At 47.6% G+C, this 24,481-nt stretch overlaps 1 protein-coding gene and 1 long non-coding RNA gene across 2 annotated transcripts; one reads left to right on the top strand and one right to left on the bottom strand.

Moving 5' to 3' along the window:
• Positions 1-1,181: 1,181 nt before the first annotated feature.
• Positions 1,182-3,843, top strand: JUN (Jun proto-oncogene, AP-1 transcription factor subunit). The gene is made up of 2 exons (XM_083157619.1): positions 1,182-1,333; positions 2,237-3,843. Exon 2 carries the CDS (start codon positions 2,309-2,311, stop codon positions 3,251-3,253), a length of 945 nt encoding a protein of 314 aa, XP_083013745.1. The 5' UTR covers positions 1,182-1,333; positions 2,237-2,308; the 3' UTR covers positions 3,254-3,843.
• Positions 3,844-14,630: 10,787 nt separating this feature from the next.
• LOC146027181 (uncharacterized) lies at positions 14,631-20,558 on the bottom strand. Its single transcript, XR_014454711.1, has 3 exons — positions 20,441-20,558; positions 18,749-18,895; positions 14,631-14,902 (listed from the first exon to the last, which is right to left on the bottom strand). It is a non-coding gene; the product is annotated as an uncharacterized LOC146027181 (long non-coding RNA).
• Between the last annotated feature and the right edge of the window lie 3,923 nt (positions 20,559-24,481).

Genomic DNA, 24,481 nt, shown 5'->3' with positions numbered 1-24,481 from the left:
CTCATTGCGGACTATGCACATGCGCGGTCCTCCGATAATCACAAAATCGCAACCGTAGGATTAGCCTTTATGTCCCACCTTATCTGCCCCATAAACTAATATATAACTTATCTAACTACTTTCACTGTCCACCACCCATGCAAACTACTTTACTATGTCGTACCTAAATTATCCTCCAACCACAATCCACGGTCACTGCCCGTCACATCCCCACTGTTGCTGTCCCCTCCATCTGTTTCCTTACCAACACCTCATCCAGTCTATGTACAACTACTAATCTCCCTAATATACTATTTCTATATAACTTCCATAGACTGTGAGCTTGCAGCAGGGCCCTCCTACCTCCATGTCTCTCTGTTGTTACCCATTTGTTCTATCACTGTAAAGCACAAAGGAATCTGCTGCACTATATAAGAAACTGTAAATAAATAATAAACTACAGCACCATTTCACACACTGCTTTCTAACCAATCCTCTTCCCTGGGGCTAAACTGTCACCACAGCATGGAGATTGTCTGTCAATCACAGCATGGACAGAGCTGCCAATCACAGCATGGACAGAGCTGCCAATGACAGTATGGTATGAGCTGCCATGTCACAGTAAGCTATGCACTGCTAACCACTGCATGGCCTCAGTTGCCGATCACTGCATGGCCCTGGCTGCCAGTCACAGCATGATCTAAGCTGTCAATCACTTTATAGACTAATCTGAAAAACATAGCATGGTATGAGAAGTCAATCACTGCATAGGCTGAGCTGCCAATCACAGGATGATCTGAGCTGTCAATCACAGGATGGTCTGAGCTGTCAATCATAGCATGGTCTGAGCTGTCAATCACAGCATGATCTGACTGAGCTGCAAATCACAGCATGGTCTTAGCTGTCAGTCACGAACAGGAGGTGGTGCAGCATCCGAGCTCTGCTCTCCGGATAGTCCCGTTGGCATCCCCTGTGCCGCCGGTCCCCGTTGCAGATGGCGGGAAGACACATCACCTTCCCCAGGCCCGCAGCGTTCCGGACACCTCCTCCTACTCCGACACCAACGAGCACCGTGACGTCAGCCCACAATGCCCCGCTCCCGGTGTGACCAGCAACAGCATTACCTCATCCCATGAGCCTCTGCTGCGAGTGAGAAACTTCTAGGGCGGTCACCATGGCGACCAACGCGGCAACGCCCACCCCGCCACGCAGCCAATGGCAGCCCGCGGGGGTGACATCATGTCTATTTTTAGTGGGTGACCGTTCGCAGATAAGAGTTAGCTCCACGCTGCCCGAGCTCACAGTGCGAGTGTGACAGCCCGGGACCCGCAGCGCCCGCTCCGGCACACACTCTGTAAGTACCAGCCGGGGACACAGAGCTGGGGGTGCATGGAGAATGGGAACTTCACTGGGACATGGGTGGTACAGGGAACTTCACTGGGGCAGGGGCATGGGTACTGGCAACTTCACTGGGGCAGGGGCATGGGTACTGGCAACTTCACTGGGGCAGGGGCATGGGTACTGGCAACTTCACTGGGGCAGGGGCATGGGTACTGGCAACTTCACTGGGGTAGGGACATGGTCTACTGGTACTGAGATGGGGCAGGGGCATGGACTACTGCTGGGACTGTGCTGGGGTGGGGACCTGGACTGGAACTGGGCTGGGTAGTAGGGACATGGACTGCTGGGGTAAGGATCTGGAGTTGGGGCAGGGACATCAACACTGGTACTGAGCTGGGGTAGGGACCTGGAGAGCTGGAACTGGGCTGGGGTAAGGACTTGGACTGCTGGAACTGGGCTTAGGTAAGGACTTGGACTGCTGGAACTAGGCAGTGGTAGGGACTTGGGCTTCTGGGACTGGGCTGGGGCAGGGACTTTTGTGTCTGGGACTGGGCTGAAGTCCGTGTATGACTCAGGGAAAAGTTCACAAAGTTCTAACCAGAGTAAGAAAGTTTGTATCTGAGCTCTGTCCTGCTTATAGCTTCTTATTGGGAGTTTACAGGTTAAATCTGAGTAATGGGAGAAGTTTTCAGCTCTGTACAGCAGGAGGGAGCGCTGTCCCCAGCATTACATAGCCCTATACATAATGCATGCAGAGCCATGCTGGGAAGTAGTGCTGAACCTGCTAGGAGTAATGGTCTTGTAGGATGAGTGTTGGGATTGTTATAGAATGACAAGTAACGAGGCGGGAGCAGCGAGGGGAAGGGGTGTCACTGCTGCAGGCTCTCCCACTGACTTGTTTACTTTGTATCTGCAGGACACGGTTTTCCAGACCCCAGTGACTGCCGGACGCCTCCATCCTGCCCCCAGTGTCTCCGGTACTGTTTGTATGACTGCTAGGATGGAGCCTACTTTCTACGACGATGCTCTCAGTGCTGCTTTCGCCCAGCCCGAGGCTGCCGGCTATGGATACAACTCCAAGGTGTTGAAGCAGAACATGACCCTGAACCTTTCTGACCCGTCCAGTGCCATCAAACCTCACCTGCGGAACAAAGCTGCTGACCTCCTGACCTCTCCGGATGTTGGACTCCTCAAACTCGCTTCCCCTGAGCTGGAGAGGCTAATTATCCAGTCCAGCAATGGGATGATCACCACCACCCCTACCCCAACACAGTTCCTCTGTCCCAAAAATGTTACTGACGAGCAGGAGGGTTTTGCGGAGGGGTTTGTGAGGGCACTGGCAGAGCTGCATCACCAGAACACCCTGCCCAATGTCACCTCGGCCCCCCAACCTCCTGCCACCAGTGGATTGACATCTGTTTCCTCTATAGCGGGTAACACTGGATTCAGCAACACTTTGCACAGCGAGCCCCCTGTCTATGCCAATCTGAACAATTTTAACCCCACTACCATCACCACTACTCCCGCCTTCAGCAGCACCACCATGGGCTTTGCGTCGCCCCTTCACACCAGCCCCCCAATCCCCATCCAGCACCCCAGGCTGCAAGCTCTGAAAGAAGAGCCTCAGACTGTCCCCGAAATGCCAGGGGAGACCCCGCCGCTCTCCCCCATTGACATGGAGTCCCAGGAGAGGATAAAAGCAGAGCGGAAGCGTATGAGGAACAGGATCGCAGCCTCTAAGTGCAGGAAGAGGAAGCTGGAACGCATCGCCCGCCTGGAAGACAAAGTTAAGAACTTAAAGTCTCAGAACTCCGAACTGGCGTCCACGGCAAACTTGCTCCGGGAACAGGTAGCCCAGCTGAAACAGAAAGTGATGAATCACGTGAACAGCGGTTGCCAGCTCATGTTAACGCAGCAGTTGCAAACATTCTGAGCGGACTGGCTCGGGGGGAGAGACCCAAAAGAACAAAAAAAACGAAGCAAGGAAGAGCGTACGGAGGAAACGTGACACCATTTCAGGTTGAAACTCCTGGTTGGAAAAAAGTAAAAACAAAAATAGGCGTCCGCGAGACTGTTGAGCACGCGTGCGCGAAGGAGCCTGCCAAGCCTTCCGTGTCGGAGCAAGTGTGTGGTGGGGCAGCCAGCGGTGTCGATAACATGGTCTGAGACGCCAGATCAGTGTGTGACACTGACCCAGAACTGCATGGACCCTGACTCAATGATTGTTCAGTATTAAGGTTAAACTGCTATAAAGACTGTGAGGATTCTGTAGCTCGCATACAGAGGGAAAGTTGTGAGCGTGAAGCATCCAACTAAACCACTCGTCCTCTACTTAACTGTTTATGTGTACATATCTTGTCTTTGATATTATAAAGGCCGACTCGTGTCGGCAACAACAGCAGCTTTTTGTACGTTTATTTATGTTGGGTTTGTGAACCCTTTTATTGCCTGTAAATAAGAGATTTTTTTTTTTCGGACTCATGAGTTTTAACATTTTGTAATAAAGTATATCATTTTTTTTTATATGTTTTTGGTTTTGTTTCGCAGAATACTTCCACATTGTTCGATTTTATATTTAAAAAAGATTTAAAAAATTTGGACATTTTTAGTTGTGTTTTTTTTTTAATTTATGATGTTTTATTTTTTACACTGCAATAAACATGCATGATAAAGTATGTCACGCCTGGCGACTTTTATATAGAAATCACTGCAGTGCACCACCTGCCGAATTCCTGGCTGTATTGAGTTAATGGCTGCTACGAGGGAGTTTACAAAGTTACGGAGCAAGGCTGATACGAGCTGTGATCTGTCACTTATAAATAAGCTGGTTCTGGGTATAATTTATCTCGACTGGCAAGAAAGCGCTTTCCCGTTTTTACGTTTCTGTCGCTGCTGAAGTTTGGGAGGCAGAAAGTTACCCAGAATTTGTTTATTTTAAGAATGTCACAAGTGCACCTGCCAATCCTCTGGGGTTATTGGAGTCTATTGTGAAATATAAGCTTGTTTAGTCTGCTCAGCAGCTACAGCTATATTCCCACGGTACATATATTTGTAAGGCTTTAGATTTTGCTAAATGTTCTGTATACTGCCACTTGGTCCTTATGTCCTAGTGCACTTCAATGAATTGTCTGTGTAATGCAAAAAGTGTGTGTGCATATGTTTGTATGTATGTATACATATATATTTACAGATTGTTATATAGCGCAGCATGTTCCGTTGCGCTTTGCAATTGGAAACCATTAAACTTGGTATCTACATATGATGAGTGTTTGTCACCCTTGGGAAAAGTTCATATATATTTATTAAATTTAATGCCAACAATATAAACTTGTATGAGTCTGCACATAGTAAATGAAACCCCGCCCTCTTGTCTGCATCGGATAATCCGAGATTCATTATCTCCCCCCTAATCCTTTTTACAATCGGCAGATTTCAAAACAAGTTTTCTGCACATGTCACATGACTGCGGCTCCTACACACTCTTAAAGGGACCATGACACTGAAAATCGTCTTAAACGTTAACTGTCTGCATGGCTGTATTGTATGCGAGTTATATTATAGTAACCCTTTATGACCCACTGCATGTTTCCAGCATATCCCAGTTATGGCAATGGTGAAGTAAATGAATGAGGCCCTCAGTAACTGCCCAAAGCATATGAGGTCGGATGTAATGAGTTGCGAGCGCTAAGCCGTACGGGATGTTGGGCGACTTTTTTTTTTTTTTTTAAAGGGGCAGTCATTTACAACAATGGTTCTCGTCATCAGGACCCCACACGGTGCATGTTTTACAGGTCTCCACACAGAATCACAGGTGAAATAATTAGCTCCAACCGTGGATCTTTTAAAATTGTCCGTGAATAAAGAGCGCACCTGCCTAGTGACCTGGAAAACATGAACTGTTGGGGGGTCCCGAGGACCGAGATTGAGAACCACTGATTTACAAGGTAAAACCATGCCTTGGAAATGACTGATCCTTTAAAAAAAAAAAAACTTGCACGGCAGATTGTAGGGTCATAAAGGGATAAAACATTGCCCCCTGATGTTTTGAGAATAGGTCGTACTGTATCGATTTAGAAAAAGAAAGTGAAAGGTAATCATTTAGGATTCTGTAATTGATTGGTCAGTTCTGCTGCACAATAATCTATCTTGACTGGTCTGCGTGTGTTATGATGTTCCCTACAGACAATAGAAGCAGCCATTTTGTGGGCGGATCCAATATGTATCAGAATGCAGCCCATTGGTCACTGGAAAGCAGCGGTATTGAGGTTGATTAACCAATTTCATTCCTTGAAAATGCTACTGATACATCATGTTATTTGCCGGTGTATTTCTGTGGTAACATCCATTGACCCCAGAGTAGTCACTTGCAGCGCGCATTACAGCTTCCGCCATTTCATGGACTGTGCTAGATAGAACGTAAAAGCTGATTGGTTGGTTTGGGCAACTACTCCATTCTCTCCCTGATGTATCTCCCCCTTGGAGAGTGAGAAAATAAGCAAGTTCCTCACAACCAATCAGCTTCTGACTGTCATTTCCCAGATTGTGCTTTTGGGTGTGCACCTCCACAGTGTTTCAGTGAGGACACCAATTCTTAGTGCCGGGTGCATTATTATAAATACAGGTTCGGGCTACAAAATGGCCTCCTCCTCTGTAAAAGTACAGGTAGCTGGGAATTAAATCTCTCATCACCTTCAAAACAATGGGAATATTGCCCCCAAATAACTGGATAATTACCAGTGGCGGTTTTTACCTATGGGTAGCCCCCCCCAGGTAAAATCTGCCACTGTAGTGATGCCAGATGCAGTCTATGAGACTGCACTGGCTTCACTGTGACTGGCATTGACTTCCTATTGGAAGTCCGACTTGCCAGTCACCAAGGCAGTCCCATTGTGAGGTGTTCCCTCCTCCGGGACACCTTGCTGCAGCACCTATATCAGTACTGCGCACGCGCTGCTCCCGGTGTCTGTCATATATATTGTACAGGCGCCAGGACCAAGATGGGTTGTTTGTGCTGCGCATGCACCAGTCCTGGCGCCTGCCATCATAGGACAGGAGCCGGGGAACGAGAGGAGAGCGGCGGTGGCGGCAATAGGGGGTGCCTGCATCGCGGTACCCCCGCGGCGGCTGCGGCCAGAGGCAGCCCCCCTCCAAGAAGGTAGGAGCTGCCACTGATAATTACTGATCCTTAATAAATTCTTTAATATCACTGTTTCGCAAAGATGACGCCTTCCCGTAAGTAAACGCCATTTCCTCTCACTTCCTTCTCCATGATCTTGGAGGCCAAACCTGTGGAGGACTTGGAGTAAAATGTTATTCACGGTCAATATTACACATCTATCGTAGCTTTTATCTTCTGATCCTTTCCAGGAAATGAATGTCCCCAGTTCCGGTTGTACATACAGCAATACTGCCGGTATACTGGTCTATACTGTATGTCCATGTTCTCCTCATTTCTACTGTGAGCAGCTGTCCCTCTGCTGTCTCCCCCTGGACATCGCTCTGATACCCAAAACTCCTCATCTCTAGTACCGAATGAATATTTAATCTCCTTCTGCGCCATCTTCACACTTAACCTCTCATATTACAGCATTATCAGCACACAGGTCCATCTGCCCGTGCCCACAGGGGGTAGGCCGGGGTCTACAACCTTCAATAATTCACAAAATTATTATTTTAATGTCATTTTCTTCTCATGCAAAACAACTGCTCCTCCGTTGTGCAAACTGCCCTCTGAATTTGGCTTTGAACACTGAGGGGTAAATTCACTAAGATGGGGGTTCTATTGAACTTCTATTGAAGTCAGGTTCTACTTCTTATTTGTTTAGCATCAGATAGAGTCTGATTGGTTGCTGGGGGCAACATCGCATCTCCAATAGAACTCCCATCTTAGTAAATTTACCTGGGAGAGAGCTGATGATGCCCGTCCCACAGTGTGCAGTGTATAGCATCTGGGATGGGGTCATTTGGTCTACAGCATGATGGTCGACAGTCATGATGTCGACACCATTAGGTCGACATGGGTCTATGTTGACATGGGAAAAGGTTGACATGGTTCTAGGTGGAAAGGTCATTAGATCGACAGGTCATTAGTTAGACAGTGTCTAGGTCGACAGTCAAAAGGTCGACATGGGGGTTTTCGCTGTTTTTTGAGTCAACATGTGCCGACAGGCGGTATTTCATGCCCTACCATCCATTTGGGCGTGGTGGGAGAATAAAATTGTGTGCCGAGCGCCGTGCCTGACGCATCGCGAGGGGATGCGGTGCACTTTAAACTGTGTCCATGTCGACTGTGGTCAGCTCCTACCAGTTATTTTTCAAACCAAGCCTGTACTAAGAACTGTTTGGCCGTTGATAAAGTACCAGACACTTTATCACCGAGCTTAAGTAAGTAGAATTTCCGCACTTGGCATTTCAAATTTTCTAAAATGGTTGTAGATTATTACGTCGATCGTAACTAGGTCGACAGCCAATAAATGTGGTGGACATGCAAAAGGTTGACAGGGTCAAAAGGTCATCATGTCAAAAGATTGATAGTGTCAATAGTTGCACCTTAGACACCTGAAAAGGTCAACAGTCAATATGGAAAAGATCAACACAAAAATGGTCGACACAAGTGTTGTTTTTGAGGTGTCAGTTACAGTTTTAAACCGCATGTGACGCCAATTAGTGTCCCGTTGTTCCAGGAAAGGTTATTATTCCCGATTGTAATCCACGTGGATAATGCATGAGGAAAAAATTAGATGGAAAAAGAAATATAAACTTGAACAATGTGTGTCGATCTGTGCCATGTCGACCATTTGTGTCAACATGTCAAACTAATTTGGAATGAAGAAGGTATCCCAGGAAGAAGATAGCGGTGGCACTTGGCACTCGCCTTCTGCTCCGCAGATGAATGTGTATTATGCCCACCCCCCTGTCCTGACCCCCATAGGCCCCTGACAACCATCCAGCTCCCCACTCTTTCCCCTTCTACTCCCACTATTTGCTCGTGAACTTTTTACCGTCCCAGCTCCCATCTGCAGGCTTTGTGCTTTCCATAATCCGCCCGAATCTCGGCCCACTTTGCCCTGAAAAGTGTGATGTTTGCAGTGTCGGAGGAGGTTTCAGATGTCAGCCAGTTGCTGGGAGGATCCAGAACAATAGTCCAGTAACTGGAGTCCCAGTTCCCGGAAGTCTGGCTGTGTCTGACCATATGTGGGCACAGGACAGGGGAAGCTCCTGCACAATGCACAGGGAGGTGCGTGTGATGCAGGGTGGCTGGTGCTTGCCCCAACTAGCTGGGTGTGTACCTGCTGATGATTCTCCCTCTCTTTTTTTTTTTTGCAGGGATTAGTGATATTTGGCGCCGTAACCACTACTTGAGCCGTCTGAGGTTCCAAATGTACTTTGGCCTCATTACATCCAAAACCAACATGTTGTTTTATTTTAGCCATCGCTTAGTAATATTTACTTTGCAGTTCGTGGGATTTTAAACTTACTTTAGGTTTGTAATATTAATGAGCATCGATTGTACATTGATCATCTGTAGCAAAGTTTCCTACATTCTAAAATAAATATATATATATATATATATATATGTATTTATTTTGAGTTTAAATGAGCATTAGGAGGCTTTCTGAGAGGTGCAGCGTGTGTGTGTGTGTGGGGGGGGGGGGGGGGGGAGTGGTGAACCTGGGATTTTTGCAAACACATCCCCTCGTATGGTACCAAGGGGATTCGGCGGAGAAGGGCGACATTCGGCCGTGTGGGCATCATTGACGAGTACACACTACAACATTATCGCTCAGAAGCCCGTTTCTGTTCACAGTATTGCCTACTAGGGTGCATAGTTGCCTACCCTCCTGCATTCTGCAGGAGACTCCCTGAAATAGCAGCAATCCCCCTCTCTCCCTCATTAGTCTAGCAATCTCCCTCATGTCACCTAGCCCACATTACACTGTTACATCATAGTTACCTACCCTCCTGCATTCTGCAGGAGACTCCCTGAAATAGCAGCAATTCCCCTCTCTCCCTCATTAGTCTAGCAATCTCCCTCATGTCACCTAGCCCACATTACACTGTTACACCATAGTTACCTCCCTTCCTGCATTCTGCAGGAGACTCCCTGAAATAGCAGCAATCCCCCTCTCTCCCTCATTAGTCTAGCAATCTCCCTCATGTCACCTAGCCCATATTACACTGTTACACCATAGTTGCCTACCCTCCTGCATTCTGCAGGAGACTCCCTGAAATAGCAGCAATCCCCCTCTCTCCCTCATTAGTCTAGCAATCTCCCTCATGTCACCTAGCCCACATTACACTGATACATCATAGTTACCTCCCCTCCTGCATTCTGCAGAAGACTCCCTGACATAGCAGCAATCTCCCTCTCTCCCTCATTAGTCTACCAATCTCCCGCATGTCACCTAGCCCACATTACACTGTTACATTTTTGGGGAATAAAGGAATGAGAGATAGATACATTTACATTGAATCATCAGCACCATTTTCCAGCACTTTACCAAGTATAGTAGCTTTTACTAACTGCTTTGGGGCTCACCTACATTTTGATATAAGTAATTTTAAAAGATTCCTCTCAGATGTAGCAGTACACACCCACGCTTCTAGGTGCCACGTTCACAATCTCTTTTCACAATCTCTCCATATATGGAACTAGACACGCCCTATGGGTGGAGCATGACATGCCCCCTCAATGGTGCGCTGCGCAAGATTCTACTACCAACTATAATCTCCCTGAAACTAGTTTTCAAAAGTAGGCAAGTATGCTAGGGTGTATTATTGCTCTCCTCATACTCTATTCCTGTATCTGCTGCGATGAATATTCACCTCACAAAGGTGTTTTCTGTCAGTGAACCTGTATTTGACGCCTGTTTCAGGGATTATACTGAACAATCCTGTTTTCAACTGAGGCCTCTTTATTCTTACTGGAGACAGGACGTTAGCGTATGGCTGGGTCGTGGGGTTATGTCACAGCAATCAAAGTCAATCACTATAGAATGCCTGCTTAAGTGATGTGAGAGCGGTCAGCACTAATCAGCGTCACCATTTCTGTGTAATGAATCATGCCATAGGCCTCGTTTTTTTAATCCAATGTGTCAAGAAACTTTATTAAGTAAAGTGGCCATTGGTGTTCGTACAATTAATAAAGATATCCAAAGGAGCTCACAATCTAGAGCAGTAATGTTTGAATAGTATTTATTTGTTAACAGTTATTTATATAGCGCACACATATTCCGTAGCGCTGTACAGAGAATATTTGAACACTCTCATCAGTCCCTGCCCCAGTGGAGCTTACAATCTATATTCCCTACCACATGTACACGCACACACAGACATTCTAGGGTTAATTTTGTTGGGAGACAATTAGCCTACCAGTATATTTTTGGATTGTGGGAGGAAACCAGAGTACCCGCAGGAAACCCACGCAAGCACGGGGAGAATATAAAATATCCACACAGTTAGGACCATGGTGGGAATGGAACCCATGACCTCAGCGCTGTGAGGCAGTAATGCTAACCATTACACCATACCTTCCAACTTCTGACCTGTAGAAATAGGGACACTAGCGCCCGAAAAGGGGCTGGGCGTATGCAAATGAGGTCGCGGATAATTAGCCGCAACCTCATTTTCATACGAGAATAGACGCTGTGCGCATGCGCACAGCGTCTATTCTACTAGATTGGGGGGTCTCCCAACTGCCACCCCCCGCAGCGGGACAATGCCTGCCGCGGGTGGGACAGCGGGACAGGACCCGAAAATCGGGACTGTCCCGCTGTAATCGTGACAGTTGGGAGGTATGTTACACCGTCCGTACTGCCCGTATATATAACACATGGTGGGAATGGAACCCATAACCTCAGCGCTGTGAGGCAGTAATGCTAACCATTACACCGTCCGTGCTGCCCCGTATGGTGGGGATAGAACCCATGACCTCAGCGCTGTGAGGCAGTAATGCTAACCATTACACCATCCGTGCTGCCCCGTATATATAACACATGGTGGGGATAGAAACCATGACCTCAGCGCTGTGAGGCAGTAATGTAACCATTACACCGTCCGTACTGCCCCGTATATATAACACATGGTGGGGATAGAACCCATGACCTCAGTACTGTCAGTCAGTAACGCTAACCATTACACCGTCCGTGCTGCCCTCTATATATAACACATGGTGGGGATAGAACACATGACCTCAGTGCTGTGAGGCAGTAATGTAACCATTACACCGTCCGTGCTGCCCTCTATATATAACACATGGTGGGTATAGAACCCATGACCTCAGCGCTGTGAGGCAGTAATGCTACCCATTACACCGTCCGTACTGCCCCGTATATATAACACATGGTGGGGATAGAACCCATGACCTCAGTGCTGTGAGTCAGTAACGCTAACCATTACACCGTCCGTACTGCCCCAACAGTATGCTATGTACTTACGGTATGGTTAGCTGCTGTGTATTTTACCTACAGTATGTCCTGTCCTGTTACTTGGAAAGTTTCCATGTTTAATTCTTGAATCTTGACCGAACCACTTTTACGAGTTCCACGGAGTGGATCAAAGATTCAAGTATATTAATTGTGGCAACGTCCTTATAGGGGCGTTATCCGGATGATTTGCAAGAGGGCGGTAAGAAAGACGACCAGCACATCTGGATGCATGCCATTATATATTTGACTTGCAATTACATTTAATGGGAAACGCCCAGCACCCTGACCGGCTGTCCTAAGTCACCGGGACTCGAGTACTGCTCTGGTACTTTAAGTACATAGCTAGAGACGCAGCCAAAATCTCCGCTCATATCAGGAAACTCCCACTAATGTTCACTTTGAGCTCAGCGAAGGAACCTCTTGTTTCCCCAGCTGTGCTCACAAGGGAACACTTAGCAGATATGGCAACGTGAGATGTATTTTGCTTGGCCGCTACGGCCTGACAGCAGAAACAGGAAGTCCAGCACGAAAACGGCCGGATTACTCAGAGGACAAGCCTAGAACTAGTAGACAATGCAAACACCGAATATAGGAGACACGATAGTCTGTCTTATACTATGAGGCATGAGGTGTACATACTGGTATAGACTGCGTCAGGGCTTAAAGCATACTTGCCTACCTGACCCTCTCCATGCGGAAGAAAATGCTCTGCTCCTGGACTTCCCTGGTAATGTATGATTGCCAGCACCTGTGGTGAAACACCTTTACCTACAGTAGCTCCCCACAGGTGCTGGCAATCATACATTACCAGGGAAGTCCAGAAACAGAGCATTTTCTCCCGCATGGAGATGGTCAGGTAGGCAAGTATGGCTTAAAGTGGAACTGGAAAGGTGGTGGAACTCATTTTCCCTGCCTCCGCCCGCCTACCCCCCTCCCCCACACTCCACCCAATAGGAGGTACCCGTACCAGTGACAGACTTTTCAGAACCCCTAGCAAACTACAAAATTTGTGCCCTACCTTCCATACTCTGGAAAGGGTCAGTGGCCTCACAACAGTGCCTCCAGTTCAAATTATGCCATACAGTAGCACAATCATATTCACATTACACCACATGTAGTGACCCTGTTTCATAGTACACCATAAAGTAGTGCCCCTTATTCATGTTATGACACACAGCAGTGTCCCTTATTCACGTTACACTACACAGTAGTATTCCTTATACATGTATGCCACACAGTAATGATGCTTACAAATGATACCCACAGCAGTAGTACCTCTTACACAAAATGCCCACAGTAAGTGCCCTTTATACACTTATCTATCTATGTCCTTCCAGCAGCTTCCTCTCCTCTCTTGTTTACTTCAGCAACGGAGACGGGCAAACATCACATACACCGTTCCAGAAAAAGGAAGCCGCTGGGATGGACTTTTCTGTTGTAATTACTGTGCAGGGCTGTTCTGGAGGCGGAACTGAGTTCCCCCTACCATTACAGGTGGTGGAACTCAGTTCCACTCCTTTCCACCCCACTTTAACCCCTAGTCGGCGCTAATGATTGAGTTAGGCCTGCAAACACAAAGTGCTGAAAAGCGCTGATGCTCTCCTGGACCCCCATGTAGGGGACAGCATAGTGAACAGATAACCTATTGGTTTAGTGCGTGGAACTGCAATTCCCAGCAAGTATTGGCAGACATTAACGTCTTGGGATTGCTGACAACTGTTGACCAATGAGTGACAGTAGAGGGGTAAATTCAGTAAGATGTAGTGGCAAATGCAGGATTTTGAAAGGGGGCATTCAAATAATTAGTTATAGAACCAATTACCCCCCCCCCCCCAGCACACCACCCACCCCCCCCCCCCCCCCATAGATAGACAGCACAGCCAACATGATCTTTCACACCAAAGCACCCCCTCCCCCCAAACATCCTTGCCTACCTTCCAGAAATGACCGGTAGGCTCCCGAAAATCGGGTCCGCCTCCAGGCCCCCGGAAAGGTGGGCAATTCCCCCTCAATCCCGTGATCCCTCGTGGAGCTTGACATTACGGCCCCGCCCTCCGCTCTGCAATGCCTGCGCACAGCACGGTCGTGACCATAATGATGCAATCCCAATGACCACGGCCAACTCAAGGCTTGGTTGTTTAGCTCCACCTTCAGCCCCACCCATTTCATCTCACACCCGCCGGCCCCACCCCCTGCTTCCTCTAGCTGGCTGTCCTCCCCCCGTGAGGGCAGCCTAAAAGTAGGCAACCCTGCCTCCATAGATAGACAGCACGGCCTCCCCCCTCCAGCGGGCAGGGTGGTGGTGTTCACTATACCGACACCGATATTCCAACAACTGGGAATCGAACAGGACTCCAGCGGCAGAATCCCGAATGTTGGGGTGCCGTATGTATAGGGTAGGGTAGGTTAGGGTCACGTGCAGGGAGTTAGGGTTAGGCTATGGGGGAGGGTTCAGGTAAGGCTACAGGGCGAAGGAGTTAATTTTTTGTGGCAGGGTACAGCTTCAGGGGGGAGAGTTAGGGTTGAGGGGAGGGCAGGGGGAGGGTACCGGCGGTCAGGGTCAGCCTGCATTGGGGGAGGGATAGGGTCAGGCTGCATGGCGGGGGAGATCGGTGTTTGTGGCAGGGTATGGGGGTTAGGGTCAGGCTGCAGGGGGAGGATTGGGGGGCAAGGTATACTTACCTGTTCAGATGACCTCCTTTGGGATGCCGGTGTCGGTATTCTGACCGCCAGTCATCCGTATGTATTCCCCTATACAGATAGACAGCACAGCACACAGTCAATTGATCGACACCAAAAGGTTGACTAGGTTGACAGTAACAAAAGATCGACACAAGAAAAAGGTTGACATGTTATATTTTAACTTTATCGTGTTACCAAAAAATGTGAAAAACGTATGTCGACCTTTTCATGTTCCATGTCCACCCTTTGCTTGTGTCGACATTTGACAGTGTCAACCTTGTGCTTGCCGACCTTTTGCTGTGGTCCTAATGTCTGTTGACCTAGTAGACATTGTTTGCAATCTCTACCACACACATAAAGGTTGGTAGGTGAACCAAAGTGTCCACTCCCTGTTACCAGATCACAAAGCTGTCCAAACCTCTGTCCTTTGAAGTAGAAGTTGCGTTCCTGGAACAGTAACGACTTGCTTTGATCTAGGAGAGGAGATAAATGAAAAGACTGACCTACATAGAAGGGGCTTATTTACTAATACTGCATTTATATAGGTGCTATTGTTTTATTTAAACATTGCAACCAATTACGAAGAAGAAGAGGAAGCTTCTTGCTGATTGGTTGTTGTGGCGGAAGACACATTTTGCACCTAAGGGCTATTTCACACCATCCGATTTATCCTGGAAGGCAAAACGCCGGACAACAAAAAAGCCATGCCGGGATTATAATATAAAGTGAGAGTTGTGGGGGCCTTTCACATGGCCCGGTCACGGCCTGGCTGCCGGGTAGCAGCTGTATATATACACTGAAAAGCCCGGCCCTTACTAAAATGTCAGTGTTGTGCAGGGAGCTATGGGAACTTTCAAACACACCATTTTTTTGGTGTGCTATTGTAGCTATGCCCCGCCCCCAATCTGCACAGAAACAAAATAAAACCCAAATCTAACTCTCTCTGCACATGTTACATCTGCCCCACCTGCAGTGCACATGGTTTTGTCCATTAGAAAGAGAATTTGCTTTTGCAAGTGAACCAGAATCAGGATCTATGTGTCCAGCTTTTTGCTGTCGAAAATCGGATAGTGTGAGATAGCCCTAGGAAATCTTATTGGGCCCAATTCAGACCTGACCTCAGGACAAATTTGTTCTCAAAATGGGAAGAACCATGTTGCACCGCAGGCGGGGCAGATGTAACAGGTGCAGAGAGAGTTAGATTTGGGTGCAGTGAATTCAAACTGAAATCTAACTTACATTGTAAAAATAAAGCCGCCAGTATTTACCCTGCACAAAAACAAAATAACTCACCCAAATCTAACTCTCTCTGCACATGTCTCATCTGCCCCATCTGCAGTGCAGCATGTTTTTTTTCCCATTTTGAGAACAAATTTGTACTGAATCGGTTCTGAATTAGGCCCATTGACCTATGGACGTCACGTGGTCAGTAGCGTCTTACGGTGATATTGACCCAGCACGCCCCCGATAGAGGGAGAGTAATATCATGTGACCAAATAATCTATAAGAAACTAATCTGCTATATAACAACAATCAACATTCATCTAAAATGACCTATCACAAATTCAATGAGGCAATACCATAACCATCCCCCGCGTAATGTACACCCCCATCATCGTCTAACTTTGATAACGGTTCCTGATATCAGATAGATGATGAAGTGATGCAGGAGGAATATCACTCCTAGGGTGATATCGGATTTCCCAAGCGAATATAATAACCCTATATATTATTTATACACATTAATAAGTCTCCTATCAGTAACATAATGATGAAACAAGATCAAGTGAAAACAGATGGAACACAAATAACAATGTTTGATACATCACCTCCGATAGGATCCCTAATATCCGCATCCACCCAAGCACCATGTTTTTCAATAAGAATTTCCTATCATAACTGTAACAAACTTGTAAACTCTAGTCCAAAAGGGACTAGTAAATGAAAGCCGGCACTTGCTCCCCCAAGCCGCCACGGGGTCTGCGGCACCATAGATACGCCACTGGTTGCTTGCTTTTTTGCTTTACTCACAAAGAAGAAACAGGCCCGCAATGTCCTGAGCATCATAAAAGTGACAGGATGCTGATAAATCTAGGACCATGGATTCTAATAGATGTTTTGTCTTGACTATAAAATTCTACATTTGCTCAGCGAAACTTATTGGGGGTGATTCATCCATTTGTAATGTGGCGGCGATGTTCGGACGGCGGCGGGCAGCGAAGATTCGCGCACCTGGCGGGCGCCGTTAGACGGCTCGCTGAGCGGCAAAATTTTGCTGCTTAGTGAGTCAACCAGAATAACCGCCCAAATGTGCTTTGCGAGTGAACCTGAATCATTGTGCGACACAAAGACACTTTAGTACAAACTAAGGGCCTGATTCAGAACCGCTCTTTAGGCAGCGTATATTTGCTGCCTAGCGAGCTGCGACAACGCACTACAGAGAGGCCTGTGCCAAGTCAGCTGCACCGAGATTCTTCAGCCTCATAAATGTCAACAGACTCGAGATAATTGAGGTTCATTCAAGGATCACTTTGAGTTAGATAAATATATACAGGTTTAAAACCCCTTTATTAAACAAAGCCTGTTCCTATGGGAGGGAGAAGGTAAACAGTGATTACTCGCAATGCTCATGTTATAGAATAAAAGGGGTTGGGGCAAATAACAGCCGGGGGCCTGATTCAGAGGTGCGCTCGCAGTTGCAGACGCTGCAGATGGACTATAGGTCGCACATGTAGCGCAACATCAGACCTCTGAGCGACCATAGTGTCTGTCATATTTAAGCTACTGGATCCTTTGCACCCCCTAAAAACTCTGACACATAAAGATGCGCAAACAGTCATAGGCAGTGGCGGATCCAGGGGGGTGGGGATGCAGCACAGTTCAAAACTGAAATAGGGGAGAAACACCATGGGGGAAATTTACTAAGATGTGATGTTGCTATGGGCAACCAATCAGATCCTGTCTACTATCTTCTAGAGCAGGGCTGGGCAATTGCGGCCCTCCAGATGAACTACACATCCCAGCATGCCTTGCATCAGTTTCAACATGGCCACATAGCAAAACTAATACAAAGCATCCTGGGATGTGTAGTTCATCAACATCTGGAGGGCCGCAATTGCCCAGCCCTGTTCTAGAGGGTGCTAAATAAATAAGAAGTAGATTCTGGCTGGTTGCTCATAGCAACATCACATGTGAAGTAGAATACACATATTAGTAAATTTCCCCTATGGGCGGTATTCAATTGTTTTTCCCCAGCATTTCAGCTCGCTATCCCCAGGGGTGGTGAGCTGAATTGCACTGATGCGTGGCTAATACTGACCATAATGAGTACGATATGCGCAAAAAAATAGATCAATTAAATATCTCCCCACGATCTCCCATCACTTTATACAGGAGATCAGGTGCGATATAACAATTGAATACCATCCCAACTGTCAGTGAGTCAGTTTGGAATAGCAGTTGGTGGCAGTGGGTGTGGCTCCCCTATTGGAATTTTGAATTGTGCTGCAGCCCCCCTGGATCTGCCACTGGTCGTAGGAGCTCATTTATCATTGCCTCCATTCCGATCCTAGCTGCTAATATCGCGCACCTGGATCACACTATAAATGGTTCTAGGTCGATATGGGTCAAGGTCGACTTGGGTCTAGGTCGACAGGTCATTAGGTTGACACAAGCATTAGGTCAACAGGGTCTAGGTCGACAGTCAAAAGGTCGACATGGTGTTTTTCACTGCTTTTTGACCCGACATGTGACAACAGGCGGTATTTCATGCCCTACCATCCACTAGGGCGTGGTGGGAGAATAAAATAGTGTGACGATTGCAGCGAGGCACCGTGCCCGAAGCATTGCCAGCGAATGCGAGGGGTTGCAGTGCACTGGAAACTGTGTCCATGTCGACTGTGTCGACATCCGGGGGGTAAAAAAACTGTAAAAAAACCCATGTCGACCTTTTGACTGTCGATCTAGGCCCTGTCGACCTATTGCTTGTGTCGACCTAAACCCATGTCGACCTAGACCCATGTCGACCATTCCCTGTGTCGACCTAACACTTGTCGACCAACTTGCTGTAGACCAGGCATGTCCAACGTTGGCCCTCCAGATGTTTTGAAACTACACATCCCAGCATGCTTTGCAATAGTTTTAGCATTCTCTAATAGCAAAACTGTGGCAAAGCATGCTGGGATGTGTAGTTTCACAACATCTGGAGGGCCAACGTTGGACATGCCTGCTGTAGACCCAACTACAGTGCACATGGTTTTGTCCATTTTGAGAACAACTTTGTACTGCGATCAGATCTGAATAAGGGCCAATATTCTTACCTAAAGGGGGTCGGATTTGTGCACCTGTCCAGTCATTGCCTCAATGTTATCCCAATACGAGACATCCAGTCTGTTACACAGTTCTAAGCCACTGAGAGCCCTTTATTCCAGGGTGCCGACACGTTACGCTGACACAGCTCACACCTCCTATAAACATAACAAAATGGAACTAATCAGTGAGAGACACAAATTCACCATCTGCGGGGAAAATTCACGAGACGTCTGCTACGAGTTCCGCTGGAGGAGGAAAGTTCCACAAACATCTTAGTAAACCTGCAGGTTAAAGGAAAGTGTGCGCTCCCCCCGCTTTGATGGGCGTACAATAGGGTCTCACAAGCCCTTAAACAGGTGCGCCGCTGTTAAGTGAGGACAGGGAGGTCTTTGTGCCCGTGCAGCCGGGGCGACAGATGGAGAAGCCATTGTGGTAATAAAGCCAGTTCTCTGCACAGATAATTACATCGCAATATACCAGTAACATGAGAGGACAGTGTGTGCAGTCGCTGACTAATGGTCCATCCAGGGTCACTAAGCCAGAAGTCTAAAGGGCTAAATTCATACCCCTTTCAGACATACTACCCGGGATTTCACTCCTGGGTTCAATCCTGGGATTTTAATGACCCAAGTCGATTGCAGATGCTTAGGTTCCGGGTTGTGAAATCCCGGGAAGAACCTTTCAGACATACGAAAAACCTGGGATATTCGCAAATGTGTGAAAGGGTTATTACTAATACCGCTTTTCCACTGACTTAAAAATCCTGTGTTTTTTCACATGAATGCACACCAACCCAGGATTTTTTTCATTGGCCCAGGATTTTTGTTAGTGGAAATGGTGACAAGGTAAAAACCCTGGGTATAGTGACCCAGGATTTTTAACCGGGATTCGAGCAGGGTAAAATGGGATAACGAGCTGTGGAAATGTTTCTTACCTGGGTTTTTTGACCCCCGCCGCAGACAGCCTGCCCCCCTCCCCCCCCTGCTGGTGCTCACCCGTCGCTGACCCCCTCGTCCCTTGCTGGTGCCCGCCCACCCTTCACTGACACCCCACCATATTGCCCATCTATCGCTGGACCAACCCTCTGCCGCAACCCCCCGACACTGACCTCCTGCAGGTGCCACCCCCACTGCTTTCCCAGGTTTCCCGTTTCACTGGAAAAGGGGTCAATCCAATAAAAAAAAAAACAGGAAAACAGGGCAGTGGAATCGAGGACATGGGAAGGAGATCCACCAATATCCCGGGTGTGGGACCCGGGATTTTGGTGGAAAACAGTATGAAGCTTCTAAAAATGAAAAGAGTTGATATTGCCCAAAGCAACCAATCAGATTCTGTCTATCATTTCTCTATTGCGTCCTAAAACAGGATAGACAGAATATGATTGGTTGCTATGGGCAACATCACTTCTTGTCATTCTTAGAAGCTTTAGTAAATTTTTGCCCTTAAGAAATGTCTTCTTTCCCCCTGCAGATGCAAGGGGTAATTTCAGAGCGCAAAAAAGACCTTCTGATCTATTGCGATTCAAGATGGCGGCTGCTGTAAATGATATTACGCTCCTTTAGGTGAAAGCAGCTTTGGTTACGTATATGTTTTTGGAACTCTTTTCTTTTCACCGCTAGGGAGAGATTTATAAAAGCATTGAGAGAGATAAAGTAGAGAGAGATAAAGTATAGACCAAGCAGCACCTATCTGCATCTTACCCGGAGTGGAGATGCAGGTGGATGGTGACGGGGCCAGGCTAAAGGCCTCTGGAAGGGCCCAGGCAGCTTATTTTGCCCACAGCAACCCTCCGCTGTATGCTGCCTGCACTGTGCTAGACCATCGATGATTTGAAATCATCGATGGTTCATGGCCGATGTCGAATACTTATGCCATCGATGGGGGAGAACCAGATGGAATAGCAAAACGATGTTTTGCTTTTTTCCCCAAAGTGCCGGTACACCGAGAATAGCTCCGCCCCCCAACACCGCAAAGCCCCGCCCCCGTGTTTTGATTGGCTCACAGGCCAATCAATCAAACACAATGGATGATTGCGGAGGTATTTTGCTGTGAAGCAAGAAAATACTGGGCGCTTGTAGGGAGGGGAAGGTGGGGAAAAGGGTAGGTGAAGGATGTGAAACGCGTTGGTTGAAAGAGAGGAGCAGGACAGCTACTAAAGGGGTGCCGCACCGCTCACCCCCAGGTACACGCCGCAAGTCTAAACGAGGGTGACGTCACCGGAAGCCGCCCGCCGCACACGGAAGCCACAGATCGGAGATACGCCGCTGCCTTCCCCTGTTAATCAGGTCAGATGCAAGGGTTAGACTAGCTTAGTTAGCGATATGCTCTGGACTGCTGCCTCTCACAAAACATTCACTCAAGAGAGTGTAAACATTAGCGCATATATTTTTTATTTTATTTTATTTATTAATATTTTTATTTTCATCTTTTTATTTTTATTTTTATTGTTATTTTTTATCTTTTCACTCTTATTGTCATTTTGCTTATTCCTACTTCTTTCCTCTATTTCCAAAAACCCTAGTCTCTTAAATCTCAACCCAGTAACTCCTTCACCTACCCTTTTCCCCACCTTCCCCTCCCTACAAGCGCCCAGTATTTTCTTGCTTCACAGCAAAATACCTCCGCAATCATCCAACACTACAAGGCTGCTAAAACACACCAAGCGCAATATCGTTTTGTTGGAATCTTTTCCAATACCCTCCCCAAACACAATGGATGACCATCGATATGTAAAAATATCGATGGTCATCCATTGCATAGTTAAGCACTATCGATGGCCAATTGCAGAATTGCCATCGATGGCAACCATCGATGGCAATTGCAACGATGGCCATCCCTACACTGTGCTCGGTCCTCACTCAGCAGGTCCCAAAGCACAGGCTTCTTCAATGGAGGATGCCGGAGCCCAATAAAAATGCTTCACCTGCTTTTGAGCCAATCAGAGCTTGTGTCCCGTTAACCAATCAGAGCGGCTGCCGGTACACAAGCTCTGATATTAATTGGCTGTTGGTGTCCTGCACTGAATAAGCATGTGCTTCAGGACCCACTGAGTGCGGACCGAGTCTGGCGGTAAGTTAAATGAGGGGGGGAGAGATAAGAGCGCACTGACAGCTCCCGGGGAGTCAGAGGATGGCGAGGATTCCCCAGGACGGTGAGGTTTGCAGCAACTGCGGTGAGCCCGCAGCATTTTGTGGTGAGCCCTGCCGTTTTGACGGCTGCACTCGCTGTTTCCATCTCACTTAAAAGAACCAGCGAGGTGGAAAAGGTGAGTGAAGGGAACGCCGATGAATACTCTAATGGCGAGCTATCGGCACTGTTCGCTGTATTACTCGCCATCAGAGGCTCGCCGGGGCAATAGAGCAGTTGCCTTTTTCTGTCAGTTATGTAGCACAGTTTATGAAATGCCCGTTCAACGCTGATTGGTTTGTATTCTCCCTCCAAGGTTTGATGCATCTCCCCCTCAGTGTCGCTGCCTTTGTATGCCAGGTCTGCATGTAGCATTGAAGCAGCTGCGATCATATCATAGCAGACAGGCCTGAATTATGCCCATAATACGGAATACCTGCCGCTGGGATCTGGCTGTTTGTCTGTGAATCACAGGAAGTATTACAGGAAGCCGCCTTCCCTTCTCTCTCTCTGTTGAAGACTTGTTGGAATTTCAGTCGCGGGTGAAATATGTGTTTTTTTGACACCACTCCTGCGTTCATAGCTAGAATTCTCTATCAGACATTCTTGGCTGGGATATATAGTATGAAGCATTGACGGAACATGTACAGGACATACCCAGTGGGATTTCTGGTGAAAAACTGTCACAGCAATATAGGAGCTAATGCTAATTATTTTTCAAAATGTTTATTCTCCTCATACCGGCCCTAAGGGGGAAATTTACTATGGCCGATCCGCTTCCGCCTTGAACGGCCGTATATTTGGCCTGAGAACTCGGTACATTTACCAAGCTGCCCAGTTCTCAGGATCCATATTTGCTGGCGGTGAAGTAATTGGTAGTTGACTGCAGATTCCCAGTAGCCATAGAAGGATGACTGGAACTTAGCACGGATCAGTCAGATCTGCACTATGCTTCCCTGTGTAAGGATTATTTTTTTTTTAAATATGTTTTGGGGTCCCACCCCGCAAGTATAACCAGCCTGGGGTCTTTGCACCAGTCCTGATTCCAGATATACAGGGGAACAAATTATTGTGGTCCCCCTGTATTTCAGAAACCAGCAACAGGCTCTTGGGATGGTCCTGGTTATAAAAATATGGGGGACAAAGAGAGTAGGGTCCTCTGTATTTTTATAACCAGCACTGGACTCCAACTGCAATCTGGGTAATGCCATATCCGGGGGACACTTTTTATACAATGTCCCTCAGCCAAAGCATCAAGAGGCTTTGGAGAGAGAGGAGGTAGCTAAAGTACCAATCAATCACCGCCTAACTTCCATGTTACAGGCTGTGTTTGAAAAATGACAGTTGGGAGCTTAGGCTTAGTACAAGGCTTAATATGAGAAACTGAATATAAACATCTCCCTTTAATTGGTCCATGTTCACTAATGCCCCTTTCAGACCGCACTTTTAAAACGGTAAATTGCCGTTTTTTTACCGTTTTAAAACGGTAATGTGTGCGGTCTGAAAGGTCCAGTCCCACTTAACCGGTTAGAAAATGCAGTTTTTTCTAACCGGTTAAAATGCAGGGTCCTACCCGTTTCTGAACCGGTATTTTAGCGCAAAAATCGGCTCAGAAACGGTATTTAGGACCCAGCCAATGAGCTGGGTCCTAAATTCAGCACAGTGAATACTTAATGAGCGCTCATTAAGTATTCACAGCACTGGAGCCCCCCCGCGCGTGTCGACACCCCCCGCGCGCGTGTCGACGCCCCCGCGTGTCGACCCCCCCCGCGCGTGTCGGCGCCCCCCCCGTGTCGACTTACCCCGTGCCGGTATCTCCGTTGTGGTTCCCGGCACTGCAGCTCAGTATGCTCGGAAAGCACTTATGAAAAAAGTGTCTTTCAGAAAATGGCTGCCCCCCATACGGAAGACAGTTTTTTTAAACAGGGTTTCCTATGGGGCAGCCATTTTCTGGAAGACACTTTTTTCATAAGTGCTTTCCGAGCATACTGAGCTGCAGTCCACAACGGAGGTACCGGCACGGGGTAAGTCGACACGGGGGGGGGGGGGGGGGGGGCGCCGACACGCGGGGTGGGGGGGCGCGTCGACACGCGCGGGGGGCGTCGACATGCGCGGGGGGCGTCGACATGCGCGGGGGGCGTCGACATGCTCTCGGTCGACACGCGAGGGGGGGGAGCTGCACGGAGGGGAGGGCTGAAGGCTGCACTGGCTTTGACCCTGTATTTGGAAAGTTTCCAAAAACGGGTCTGCCAGTGTCAAAAAATCGGCACTTAAACGGTAATATACCGTTTAAGTGCTGCGGTGTGAAAGGGGTTTTATCTGGCAGACCCGTTTTTGGAAACGTTTCCAAATACAGGGTCAAAGCCAGTTATGCGGTCTGAAAGCAGCATAACAGCAGTTACAAATATGTGTAATGCTGCTTTCCCACTGCAGACCCGTTTAAGTTTACAGGTAATCTTAAATGGTATTTAGCATTCCCACTGCAGCAGATTACAGTTTCAAATGCCATTTAAGTACCATTCCCATTGCAGGTAAAACGTTTTAGCTCTTCAAAACGTTTTTACAGCACAAATGACACTACACAGGCAACAACCAATCAGTGGAATTGTTGCCTG

Source organism: Crinia signifera, chromosome 8 (genome assembly GCF_055691185.1).
Source record: "Crinia signifera chromosome 8, ASM5569118v1, whole genome shotgun sequence".
Lineage (NCBI taxonomy): Eukaryota > Metazoa > Chordata > Amphibia > Anura > Myobatrachidae > Crinia > Crinia signifera.
This window is presented reverse-complemented; position numbering and strand designations above follow the sequence as displayed.

Excerpts from the sequence above, each read along its gene's own strand:
- JUN (XM_083157619.1), top strand. The coding sequence starts at position 2,309 with ATGACTGCTAGGATGGAGCCTACTTTCTACGACGATGCTCTCAGTGCT.